This window comes from Acipenser ruthenus, chromosome 6 (genome assembly GCF_902713425.1).
Source record: "Acipenser ruthenus chromosome 6, fAciRut3.2 maternal haplotype, whole genome shotgun sequence".
NCBI classification, from domain to species: domain Eukaryota; kingdom Metazoa; phylum Chordata; class Actinopteri; order Acipenseriformes; family Acipenseridae; genus Acipenser; species Acipenser ruthenus.
In genome coordinates, this window is record NC_081194.1 from 6,896,635 (window position 1) to 6,911,137 (window position 14,503).

General features: G+C 37.2%; 1 protein-coding gene across 1 annotated transcript in view; it reads right to left on the minus strand.

Moving 5' to 3' along the window:
* Window positions 1-731: 731 nt before the first annotated feature.
* The window catches only part of LOC117410915 (muscarinic acetylcholine receptor M3-like), a 115,620-nt gene continuing 101,848 nt past the window's right edge, over window positions 732-14,503 (minus strand). Inside the window, exon 4 of the mRNA XM_034017866.3 lies at window positions 732-6,954. Coding sequence (XP_033873757.1) covers window positions 5,160-6,935 — 1,776 coding nt within the window. The 5' untranslated portion in view covers window positions 6,936-6,954 and the 3' untranslated portion in view covers window positions 732-5,159. The remainder of the gene's footprint in view (window positions 6,955-14,503) is intronic.

Below are 14,503 nucleotides of genomic sequence, written 5' to 3' on the forward strand. Positions count from 1 at the left end.
ACTAAGAATACAGTGAAACCCAACATTTAAACTGCATTAGTCTTATTTAATGTTTGTGTGTTTGTTTTGACAAGGGATTTACCATGAACAGTTTTTTTTTTTTAAATAATGGTATTGGTGTCAAAGGTCAGAAAGTTTAAGGGGGGTGGTTTCCAAGAGAGTGCAGTAATGGCCCTTTATAAAAGTTCACAACAGAGTACCACAGTAAAAGCATAGCAAAGTGCAGCAGACTACTATCATTGCTAAAGCATTGTAAAGTATAGGCAAGCATTTCTTATCATAACCACGACAAAAACTGAACTGAAAGATGAATGTTTGTTCATGTTAGTAGAACTGCAACACTCCTGCAGCCATCTGTGTCCACCTTGCAGTGGTGTTGATACGGGGACCAGGTAACAGGCAGGGTTCATTCAGCTTTGGGTTATTATTTCTCCTACTGCTTCCATTTATGTTACCTTATATTGTCCAGAATAGTAGAAACTGCGGCCACCAGATATTTTGGCTTGAGAACCACTGGCCTAGTGGGTCACATGACACTTTATCTGACCACATGCTGTTGGACACGTAGAGAGATATATAAATCTGTTGTCAGTAGACCGTATTTTATTTAAAGTATTTTCAAATAATCTAAGACAGAAACTTTTTTCCTTTTATTTATTGCTGTTTTAAAGCAATCCATAAACAAAATGAATCTGTTTAAAAAAATACAGACACAGTTTAAAGTATGTATGGCAATTTAATGTACAAAAAGACAAATAATGCAAGAAATTCAGCTTTTGTAAAATGCATTTATGAACTGAAGATTTTTTGTTTGTTTCTTTCTTTTTTTGTCTTGATATTTAATAGTCAGATCTATAAATTCTTCAAAAGCTTTTTATTATTATTTTTTTTTACTTTACAAACAAAGTCTTACAGCAATTAACCAAATCAGGACACAAGATCACCAATTCACATGTTTGGGTTAATGTACAGCTATGGCCAAAAGTTTTGCATCGCCTAGAATTTTAGGATTGAGATATATTTTTAAAAAACATAATTTAGATCTTTTATTTAACATCCTGTAATCAAAGAAACTACAAAATGATATTGCAAAAGTCTACCAGAAACCATAATTGTAGTACTGTATTTATGTTAGATTTCGAAATGTCATGTTTCAATTGTTGTCACTTTTTAGTTAAGTATATGAAAAACTACAAAGTGGTATGTTATTCAATATGTTAACCTAACATTCAGCAGATTTTTTCCAACTTTTTGAAGCAAAATTAGTTAATTATATAGGGGGATGCATAACTTGTATATCTGTGCAGCAAGTGTTGTCAAATATTCTTGCATCAAAGACATGTAGGTGCAGCTGAACCCAATACAATACCTTACACTTGACAAGTTGCACGACAGAATTCCCACTCCCACACATTTATGTAACAAACAATAACAACCAGCTTATTTTTTTAATGAATATTAGTATTGTTATTTAAGGGGTGAGGATTTTACATAATGGTTACTTTTGTAGTATTAGGGGTTGTTTGTGCAACTGTTAGAAAATATGTTTTGCCCAGAGTCATATTAAATAAAAGATAATAGAGCTGGAACTGAAGCTACATTTACAGCTTACTCTCTGCTGCTGCTGCAAAAAAAATAAATAATAATAATTGCTGATTTATGAATAGGCCAGCGATGTGTGTGCTGTTTTATCTCTGAAGGATTTTGCCCAGCTCAATGTCTACTGGTTTCATTGCATGCTACCCAGATGAAGCCTTTACAACAACAACAACAACAGGTTCAAGTAAGCAATACCTTGTTCATTCATACTACCAATGTATCTGCTGACATGCAGCCTGCTCCTATATAGGAGAGCAGTAGGCACACAAATATGTTGTTGTCAATTATTCTGAAATGCTGCTGGGATATACACTAATCCATATTCACTGTTATTCTTAAAGTAATTGCAGCTACCAATACAATTCCATAAACCTTACCTGTTTTGCACTTCAAATTAGCTACGTGGGCCACAGATGAGCAATTTTGAAAGAAACACGTTAGAGCAAATATGTATTTTCATTTTAAAACATGACTGGTACTGCTTTAAGATATAGAAAGTTCTCTGTTTATATGCTTTATTCTCAGAATATCGGTTACACTTACACTTCCTGGGGTCCTTTCATCTGATCATTGTCTTCTGGATCAAAGCATGTTTCTGGCTGAAAACATGTCAGTCCATTGGGAAAGCAACTGGTTGGTTAGACATTGAAGTAGTGGGTACAATTACCCCTTGAGGTGAAATGACCAAGCAAGTACAATTACTGCAACTCAAAGCATGGCTATAAAACGTGTTTCTTTCTAAAACTGGATGTTTGAGACCCATAAAACAAACAGAAATGCATAGGTAAGATTTATGGATTTTTTTGTTCGCTACAATCACTAAAAATCAAAATAATAAAACAGCCAGTATAAGGAAATAACAGCTGTACCATAAATACTGTGGGATATTTTATGTTAGAGAGGAAGATGATTCTAATCTGGAAACTGACTGCACTAGATCACCTGCACATTACTGGTAATGAAAAAATAAATGTCAAATGCAATGTGACCAAACATCTCTGCCTTCTACTGTAACTACCTTTTTTTTTTTTTACTGAAACGGCAATTTTTTAAAGGGGGACATGTGGAAAATAACACTTCAGTTAATGCATGTGACTGTCTAGTGTAACCCAAAGGTTTTAATTTGAATAATAATTTTTAAAATGTTCTTTAAAAAAAAAAAAAAACTGTACAAGCATTATAAACCAGTGAAATTAAATGTGTTGTGATCAAATAACACTCCTACAATCAAGTAGTTTTATTAAGGAGTAATAACATACAATTACCATCTTGTTATCAAACTACTGTACACTGAAAATGCAAAAAAGTATCAGATTAAAAACGTATGTCATGTATTTTACACTAATGCCGTTTCCATCTGCCACTTGAACCACTTTGAAAGCAAGCGGAAATCAGTCCTGTCTGTTTCCATCTCAAACACACCAAAATCAAACTGCTTTTAATTGGGACTTAGGCAGCCCTGTCTCCAGTTTGTTCTAAAGGAAGGAAAGTACCAAATAAACTAATAATGTAATGGTCAGGTGTTAAACCTAGGACAAGTACAGTAGGATGGAGGGCTGTCAATTAATTTTACCATCTGGGAATACTGGAGGTAGGTTGCAGATCCAGATTAGAGTGTAGACTGCAGATGGAAGCAGTGACTGACCAGGTTTAATACTGAATTATCAATTTAAAGCTGCAGATGGAAAATCGGCTTTGGAGTTCTTGGTTGCAAAAATAAATCAAACACATTATGTTTTTTAGGGTAAACATAATATTGTTTTAATTTTTAGTGAGCAGCACCCTTTAGGATCCTTGCACTGCGTGGAGATTAAAAAACTCATGGAAGGTCAATCTGTAAGCAGCTGTTATTTCTAAATTCCCTGTCCACAGCTACACATGCATGGCCCATTTGAAAGTATATTTTGGGTTAATTCATAGCAGAAGTGCACTGATTCGTTTGCTCTAGTGGACCTGGAAGGATGTGGACCTCATCATACTAAAACTGAAGTTGGAGTTACACATGATGTGTTCAGGGTTACACTGGGCAGAGTTTAGGGATGGAGCCTAATGTGCTGCTTCTGCTCAGTTTAGAGAGAGGAGAAGCAGATGCAGGTTTTCATGTCACTTGCAGGTGCTTTCCAGCAGAGGTCCTTGTTGATCAACAGTAGCTTTTTTACAGAGGAAGAGCAACTCACTGTTTAACACAAAAGCCCAATGTAACATTGAGAAATGCAGACATTTTACTGAGCCACAATAACAAGGGGCTTGTATTCTATTAGAACTTCAGGTTTATCACTGGCTTATAAGAGATGTCATAAGATATGCAATCGTTTGCAGTTTGAGCAAGAGAATCATAATCTGTGAAAAAAAGACATTTCTAATATAAAGATAGAACATCTACAGTACACAATGTGTTAACTTATTAAAGATACAACATCTACAGTACACAATGTGTTAACTTATTAAAGATACAACATATACAGTACACAATGTGTTAATTTATTAAAGATACAACATATACAGTACACAATGTGTTAACTTTTTTTTTTTTTTATCTTGAATTGTGCTGTACATTCTATGTACGGGATGACATCTGTACACAGTCCTGGAATTTTGGAAAATCCATAGCTGTAATTGGTTGATTTCTTATAGTGGATTTATAATTTGCAATATCAGGTGATCTGTTTAAGAATTCTAGGAAGGGGTTTTCATTTGAGGATTTGAATCTATTTCAGGCATACCCAAGGATGCTGCATTGTGAAAAAACGGAGTGTAATATCGATAAGTTTCAAATAAACATTATGCAAAGTATGTATAAATATTTTATATAAACATAAAGCATAAAAAATATACACTTCAGGTACACAGACACCATTTAAAATACTTGCACTTTTGGTCTAAAACATGTAAACACCATCCACATTGAATACAAAAGCAGCTTTTACACCAGCTCTGTGTTCACAACACTGATAAACTGGACATCCCTTACAAAAGCAGTTTCGGGATCACCAGAATTATAATATTTGCAAACAGTTAGAACATAGGATGATTTTTTTTTTTAAAGTCTGCATTGGACAGTTGGCTCAATATTTGATCAATGGAAGTTCATCTGGGTATCTAAAGACACTACTTTCATAGAAGACTCAAACCACTGAAAAAAAGCTAATGAACATCAATACAATCTTCAGAAACTGTGACAAACAAATACAGTACCCACAGTTGCTAGTCCAGTGCTGATGATGTATTTGCCAACTATATAAGGGTTACACTGATGTTACCATGTCTTACTCCAACACTGGGGGAATCTAATACCAAGTTTAATAAAATGGCACGTTTGTATTTTCAAATTTCCAAAGCCCTTTTTACTTTAGTTCCTAAGTTATATGTGTCCATCATTACCTTTGCTTTGCGTTTCATCCCGAAAGAAACAGTTACTGCTAGGTCTTAAAATATGGTTGAAAAGAAGAATTTGCTTAATAGCAGCTTCTCTGCGTTAGAAAGAGCCCGCACTGTACTTAGAAACATCATCATGGAACTAGTACTCACATACAATACAACCTGGAATATATACAGAACCATTAGGAGGAATCCAGAGGAATTATTTTACGGAAAACAACAGATTGCCTTTGCTGGTACTGCTGCTTGCGACGCTTTCTTTTCTCCCACTGGCACAACAGTAATGTTTTAAAAGTGGTTCGGAACGTTTTATTGCACAGTGCATAACACATGGGGTTCACCGTGCTGTTCACGTAGCATAACCAGTAGCCCAAGTCCCATAAGGTTTTGGGGATGCATTCGTCACAAAAAGTGTTCACTAACACCATAATGTTGTATGGTGTCCATGTGATGATAAAGGCAAAAAGGATTGCACTAAGAGTCTGTGCAGCCTTTTTCTCTTTCACAAGTGACATTCGTTTCCGTTTTGTGATCTGTGTTCTGGCTTTTGATGCAAAACTTTTTGCCAACGCTGTGTCCTTGAAGGTTAAAGGCATCGATGCAGACTTAGTCGCTGGGGAAACTGCATCTGAGGTCTTGGGTGTTTCTATTGTTGGCATTGACTGAACTGGTGTCTTGGAGAAGCACTGGTGGTAGCTGTTGTCCTCCTTATCATTCTTCTCTTTCTTGGGTACCCTGTCCTTGCTGTTCACGTTTACTCTATGGTGGTCATCTTCAGACATATCCAAGTGGTCAGACGCGGCCAATTGGGAGTTTACTGCGGTCTTGAGGCCAGGTAGATTTAACACGATGGAGTAAATGGCTCGGGTCGCAGGTATTTCTTCTTCATCTGAGGAATCAGATTGATCCAGGGAGGCAGCAGCGTCGTTGTTGTTCCAACTATCACTACTGCTGTGATCCTGGTCTCCTTCAGCACTGGGTTTCCATGACTTCATCATTGGCAAGAAGTAGCAGCGACCTCGCTTCCTTCCAGCTGGCTTCTTCACAGCCGGTTGTGTTAACTCATAACTGCTGCAGCTCCGTGAGCTGCCAGTCTGGAGGACAAATTGTGTTGTCTCTGAATCCCGGCCAGAAGCCTGCAGCCCGGCCAGTTCTTTGGTGCGCTTCTCCGTTTCCTTGTAGATTCTCCAATACAATATGGTCATGATGGTAACAGGCAGGTAAAATGCAGCTATGGCAGTACAAAAAGTGATGATAGGCTCTGAGAGGAACTGGATGAAGCATTCATTACGAGGCACGGTGCGCTTTCCAACAAAATATTGCCAAAATAAGATGGCTGGTGCCCACAGAACAAAAGAGATAGACCAGGCCAGGCCAATCATTATTCCGGCCCTTTTGGTTGTCCTCTTGGCTCGATAAGTGAGTGGTCTGGTAACAGAAAAGTATCTATCAAAACTTATGACTAACAGGTTCATGACTGAGGCATTGCTAGCTACATAGTCAATGGCAAGCCACAGGTCACATGCTAAGTTCCCCAAGGCCCACTGATCCATGATTATATAGGTAGTATAAAGGTTCATTGAAATGACTCCAATGATCAAATCTGCACAAGCAAGACTAAGCAGAAAATAATTATTGACCGTCTTCAATTGCTTATTCACCTTGAACGACACCAAAACCAGGATGTTACCGATGATGGTGACCAGGGATAAGCTGCCAGTGAACAACACAATCAGGATAACTTGCCAAACTGCATGCCCTCCGAGGGGGTCATAGGCTGGTGCTTGTGGCTGGGTGACATTATATGAGGGTGGAAGGTCTGAGTCATTATCTAGCAGATCAAAGTGGTCCTGCCATCTGGTTTCCTGGAGAAGCTCTGTGTCCTTGTAGTCTCTGATCCTAGAGGAGCTGGCTGTTAAAATCAAGCTGGGTGCTGTGCTGTTGTAGTTCAAGTTCATTGTGACTTTCTGGCATATTCTGAAAAAAACAAAACAAACAAACAAAAAAACACATTAACAGCTGGGATAGTCTCTTGCAATTCCATTCTCCCCAGCTTTTAGAAGATTGTGATTAAACATATTAGCATGTTGCTTTGTCCTGCAATCCGCCAGCCAATTCTCAATTTGCTGGTAGAGCACATGCAGGAATACATTATTACCTTAGTAGTGTTCTCAATTTTTGTGCATACATGTATACTGTGCATTGTATTCCAGTTCATTCAGGGCCTGTCCTGCCAATACATTACATATTTGTTGGATTAGACCAGTCACTTCATCTAAGCCAAATGATGTTAACCACCACAATGTTATTTACAAACTTCAGAATTAAATTAGACAGGGCAGCACATGGCAAACTGGGACTGCCAAAAAACAGCATCATGGAAAGTATCGACGCTGCAAATATGAAGTGTCAGATATTTGCAAATTTAACAGAATGCAATATAAATACAATTAATAAAAATGTCTTGGTGTGTACATGTATGTGTATTTGACTGTGTGGTCTCATGTTAAGCTGCCATATCATGTTAACAAGTATTTTCACCATCTGCAGGACAGTAAATGGATTGTCCTTACAAAAACATTGCTTTTCCTTTGGACCACAAGATAGTGGTGTTGACTACTTAAAGAAATAACCCCCACTCTTCAGTGGATTCTCAAGGAAGTTCTGGTTTAATCTGGTCTCCTCAAAGACTTAAAAACCTTTTCATATATTAACAACAACAACAAAAAAAGAAATGCATATATATTTTAACTAGGCAAGACAATCAAATTAGCACTGCTGGAGAAAGATAGATTTAGAAACGACCACTCAAGAGGATTTAAAAAAAAGAAACACTTTGTACACATTTCTATATTGCATGGATTATTAGCAGGTCAAACACATTTAAGGTCAGCAAAATGAGCGGTGAGTCGCTGCTCTTGGCAATCTCTGGCAAATATAGAAAGAGCTGCATTGCTTCCTTTATTAATCCATAAAGATGATTTTAAGTGCCCTGCTTGTCTACACTATATATATATATATATTTTTATGATGTGTCGAACATAATATAGTATATTAAATGGCATATTTCAAATGTATGCATGATGCATTTTTCTCATGTGAATTTTATATTTTTCAATATATTTACTTTATATTTTAAAAGCATTAACGCCATATTTAACATATATACACATTTATATATTTTAAATACATAACACATATATTTACCACATATCTAATATAATTTTCATATCTAGAAAAGAGGCTAATTTTGGTGTATTAAAATGTATAAAATATCTTGATAATATATTTTTATTATATTCTATTTAATTCAAGGATGATGTTGGGAAAATATAAGTATCATACATTTCTTATTATATATTAAAATATATTTTTGTTCCATATGGGTACTGCAGGTTCTTCTTCACTCTTTATTTCCACTTCAGTACTTATTCATACTCCCTAATGGCAATTGAGCGTTCCAGTAAGCCTCTAAATCGAATTTCACTGTCATTTACTAGCACTAGTCTTAAATCTAAAGCAGTATTTACACTTTTCAAATATACACCAAGCATATTCTTACTATTTCGTTTCTAGTAGTTAATGAACAAAGTACTTGAAAAAGTTTGAATTGTTTTTATTTTTTATAAAGACCTATAGAAGACTATAAAGATCATTGATCTGAAAAGTTGCATGCAATCTATCATGAAGACACATGGCTTGCTAGCAGTTTCATTTCTCCTTTCTTAATTGCAACATGGTTTAGTTACCTCTTTTGTTTCTCATTCCCAGTTCCTGTTCCTGCAAATGTCTTGAACAATCAGACAAAACGAATGGAAAATGTCTGTCCTTGGAAACATGGAGCTCTGTAATTGTTCATTTCTAATTGAAACTTCTGCTCGGTCTGTGTGTGTTGTATTTAGTTAATAAGGGCTTTCTTTTATACTGCTATATCCTGAACAAAGTGAACCTGATTTTAATACTGGCATGAAAACACAAACTGGTCACTAGTTAAATTAAATCGAAATTGAAAAGAAAAAAGAAACACCCATTTTTTTTTTTTTTTAATCAAGAGTTTTTTAAAAAAAAAACATGCCATGGATTTGAGGAAAGTCGCAGATGCCCTGAGACGAATGGAAACACAAAGCTTCCACAGACGTCACTAGATCAATCTATAGAACCTGTATAAAAAGCTATTGTGTTTATCAAGATAATATGGTTTGTATTTGCTATATGACCATGTTGACAAAATCACTACTAACTATTCATACAAACAATCTCACCCCAGTGGGTTTACTGTCGCACTGATGAAAGCTCTAACTGATCTGCCTAGTCGCATTAGTTTTTCTTGAGTTTTACCTTGGAGCAGTCAAGACACCTGTGACATTCTAGTTAAGATTGCATAAGACTGTCTTGTATGATTTAGGCCTTGTCCACACTATGCCTTTAAATCATATTAGTTGCCTTTAAACTAGCTTAAAATGGTTAAATATGGTTAGCGTTCACACTACGCAGCGTTTAATACTGGATTCGAGAAACAGACTCGAGACCCCCTCAGGGGGTAGTCTCAAGTCCGGTTCTAATTAGATCGCATCAGGTAGTGCAGTTTGTCAGGAGTGTGGGTGCTGTAATACCGAACTACATTTTTTGCGTATCCTCCAATACCCCAAAATGCTTTGTGATATGTTGGCTAAATACCCAGAACAGGCGCCTGAAGGACTTGCTGTCAGTGTACACTCTGCACTAGATATTCGTTTTTATGCTTTAAAAAAAACTCTGTTAAACTAGTGGGGAAAATAACAAAAGCACAACTTTAATTTAGGTGACTGCAAAAATGAAATGCAAGTTAAAAGTAGTATGGTGGTGAACAATTCACGTCATTTGTCAGCTTTATTTCAAATAAAATTAAGGGGGCCACAATTAGGCTCATGCAAGATATGAAGGTAAAAGCAAAGATTGCTTTGTAATTAACAGATTTTTCTGAGTTTAATTATGAAACAGAATCAGCTCAATTTGTTTAAAGAAACATCAAATGATTAAAATTAAAACCTGAAAACTTCAAGCCCTACTTGTGTGTGCTTGCATTTCCTTTTTCTAAAATACTTGTTTTATTTCTTTTTAGCAATATGGACCTCTATTAATATGGGGCATAACCAGTGCTTAATTTGAGCCGGATCCTGCCGGAAAAGGATCCGGCACCTCTCAGATTTTACTTTTTTCGTTCCGGCACCTAATTTGCCTGGATCCGGTACCTCTCGCGGCATAATTTATTATTTTTTCCACTGTTTGCATTGTAAACATTCTAATAAAAGCGATCAGAGTTAAAGTTGCCTCTGCCTCCTCGTTATTTCTCCCGCCCCCCGTAAAAGCGCATCCTATCCTGTCACACCGATTCCAGACCTGCTCTCTTATTTGTACATAGATGTTATGGGGCGGGCTGGAGAGGTAAGTAACTGATCTTGAAACAGTGGTAGTGAGTTAGCGAGAGGTCCCTACGTAATCAAGTCACGTAGCCTAGGCTAGTCGTCGCTGCTGAATTTGAAACGTGTCGTGGGAAAGGAAAGCCAAATCAAAAATTAGGGGGAAACTGCTCCTGATGGTGATGCCTTAGCTAGCAGTGTTGTCTTCGTTACTAATCCCGCCAGTTTGAACCTTTAGCATTGTTTAGCCATCAGTATCAATATAATCTAATTTAATTTAATCTTTAGAAAAAAATAGTCAATTGCAATTCTTTTTTTTTTTTTTATTTTAGTCGTTGCCAATTAGTTTTTATTATTTTCTCCCCAATTTGAAATGCCCAATTATTTTTTAGGCTCAGCTCACCGCTACCACCCCTGCGCTGGCGAAGATGAACACATGCTGTCCTCCAAAGCGTGTGCCGTCAGTCGCCCGCTTCTTTACACACTGCGAACTCACCGTGCAGCCGCCTCAGAGCTACAGCGTCGGAGGACAACGCAGCTCTGGGCAGCTTACAGGCAAGCCCGCAGGCGCCCAGCCAGACTACAGGGGTTGCTGGTGCGCGGTGAGCCGAGGACACCCTGGCCGACCTAACCCTCCTTTCCCCCGGGCGACGCTCGGCCAATTTCTCACATGCAACTAAGGAATCATACAGACAACACATGGGGTCTCTGTATAAAAAGTATTTCCCGTTATTCTAAATGATGACTGTGTGGTTCTTCCATAGCTAAGAAATTGAGACTACCATAGTGAATATTAAAAGTATGCTTTACTAAATGAATGTGTTAGTTCTTTTAAAGGCATGCATTTCCTTTCTTTGCAAAATGTAAGAATAAACATGCCACATGTGAGTGTGAAAGAACCTCAGAAGTATTATATTGTTAATCAATGAATTTAATTCAAGGGCTCTCAGGTAGTCTTTAGAGTTTAAAACTGTGCTAACAAGAAACTAAAAGGGCATACTGTAGTCCAGGCCTCCAACTATACACTTCAGAATGTTTGTAGTGCAAGACAAATAGGAAACAGACACTATTGGGACAGTATGAGAAATGTCTACACCGAATTTTCTATTGTTTTGACCATCTGTTAGCATGTCACAACTTCGGACTGCTCTGTCTGACACAAGGGTAAAAAAATCCCTATTGAGGTCCAAAAGCCATATTTTTTTTATTGAAAAATTGTGCGATCTTCAGAATCACTTAGAAAAAATCAGAGAGAGCAACAAACACATTGAAAGAGATAGGTAACAGTGTGTAAATGCTAATGGATACAAAAACTGAAAGACAAACAGCACAAATGGAGTGTGAAGCAGCAGGAACTCAAGACAGCAGGGAAGCTATGCATAATGCTGTGATGAACTATTTCGTGCTTCGTACCCTCAATCCACTGCAAATCCCCAGCAATACTGGCACCTAAATACATCCTCTCACCATCATTATGACAGTCGGAGCAATGCATTCCTCTGGCACCCTGCCACCAAGAAGTGGGCCATGTACCAAAGAGTATTATCTTAGCAGTGGAGTTTTAGGCTTGGAATCATGACAGTGGCTGTCTAATCAAAGACATATCGTAAAGAACGACAGAATGAATTAAAATGATTCAGTAAGAACTACAGTGTTGAGGCAGGAATGAAACACCCAGATGGCCAACATAGTTACCTGAACTCCTCTAGGAGGTAAATGTAACGTCAAGGATTCCAAACATGAGCCAACATGAATTAGTTCCATTCAAGTGTCAGGTACAACCAAGACAGTGGGCCAGAAACAGCAGAGGGCCTGACCAAATAATAATGACAACAATGCTTTGATGTATTTCCGCCTGTCACTCCTTTACTCAAGCCTCAGTTCACCTTTATAAAAGGAATGTATTGCATCTTCTACCAGCAGGTGCAAGCTACTGCAGTGATGATAACTGAGTTGAGTAATTCAAGGGTTTTTCAAGGTAAATGTCTAATTCTTCAGAAGACAAGTCTTAATCACCTTGTGAGACATTTTTAATACTATATGCTTCCTTCTTTCACTCATACAGTAAATTGGTTACACAAACTCAAATCAGTAAATTATTAGAACACAAGTCTAAAATTAATTTCTTAGGGAGCTGTATGAAAAGAATTTATGGGAGATATCAACTCTTTGTACGTCCTTTTTTTGGTATATTTCTATTTTATATATAGACATGCTATTGAATGTGTCCCACTATGCTCTTTATCTCATTTAACAGTGCTTTACCTTGAAGTGTAAAGTATCATATTGCAGACAACGCAGAATGCGGAGCGACCTCTGTAAACACACATTGATTTAATATTTACAGATCCTTAAGCAGCAAACAAATGACAAATCATCAAGCAAAGACCAATAACCATTTCATTCAAGCTCTTCACAGATGTGCTTTTTTCTTTACTGATCCCTTACACCCAATAACTCACAGATGTCAACTAAAATCAACAGCCATGTTGTCCAGAAGGTCTCCAGGGAAATAATATCCTGCTATCAAACCTCTGCACGCATGAGATGTGACAGGTGCTTTTTCAGTGTGTCCAAATAACCATACAATGAACACAGGAGTCTGTGACAGAAGACAATAGAGCCTGAGTAAAAGTGGAACCAACATGCAGTATTTATTATTATTATTATTATTATTATTATTATTATTATTATTATTATTATTATTATTATTATTATGTATTTCTTAGCAGGTGCCCTTATCCAGACAAACTTACAATATGATTCCAATTCCTTTCAGCTAGGAAAATTAACTTTTTTAGACAAGTGTTTTGCTTTGTTTTTAGTTTTTTTTCTTTTTGTTTATATTCAGCATGGCATTGCCAGAAGGGTGTTTGACTAATACAACTCCCTTATTAATGCATTTCTCATGCCCATTCATGGAAACATGAACTGTACAAGATCAACGTACTGCACAGAATGTACTGATGTCTGAACTGCTTGTGTTGCCCTTCCACTAGGATAGTGACAATACAAAATTAAGTGTGAAATCAGAGTTTAAGAAATTAAGAGAGCAGTTTCAGAAATTAAGATGTGATCTAGGCGCTGACATGTTGACAATTAAAATGTTTATTTCACTGCCTAAAACTCAACCAGTCTTTGAAGAATGTCCCTCAAACCACCCTTGCTGTTGAAACAGAGAAAACAGCCAAACATGCACAGCAATATGACATTAAATCAGAAGAAACTAGTTAGCTTTGGCTAAGAGAGTTTATTGACAGTAAATTGGACCCTCTTGTTAACTTGCAAATCTGCTGCTTTTAATGGGGATCTGGACCTTGATTCTAGCTGACTTTCTACCAAGGTTTTGTGGTAAAGTTGTGTGTGTTAACAATTGATGACTATTTAAAAACTTAATAGTATGGGTGGTCATTAAAATGGGTATAGGAGGATGTGTGGTCTGGTGGTTAAAGAAAAGGGCTTGTAACCAGGAAGTCACTGGTTCAAATCTCGGCTCACTCACTGACTCACTGTGTGACCTTGAGCTTAACCTCCTTCTGCTCCGTCTTTCGGGTGAAATGTTGTAAGTGAATCTGCAGCTGATGCATAGTTCACACACCCTAGTCTTTGTAAGTCGCCTTTGATAAAGGGTAGCGCTATACATCAGGTGTTAAATCTGGAAGAAAAAAACAACACAGAATCAATGTGGGTCAGAATAATGGACAAAAATTAAAAGGGCATAATAATAGGGGCATGCTATAGACCACCAAATTCAGGCACCGAGCAAAATAATCTGTTATACAATGACATTAGAAATGCGTGCAGCAAAGGAGAAGCCATATTAATGGGGGATTTCAACTTCCCCCATATAAAGTGGGAAAGCCCGATGAGGAGCACGACAGATGAAATTGAAATGGTGGAAATGACAAATGACTGCTTTCTAACGCAATTTGTCAAGGCACCGACTAGAGGGGAGGCATGCCTTGATTTAGTCTTTTCAAATAACGAAGACAGAATAATAAAACAGAGGTCAGAGAACCATTGGCAAACTCAGACCACAACATGGTCTCCTTTGAAGTGCTTTTTAAAACCCCAAAATTAATGACTAAAGCTAAGGTTTACAATTTTAGGAAGGCGAACTATGAAGG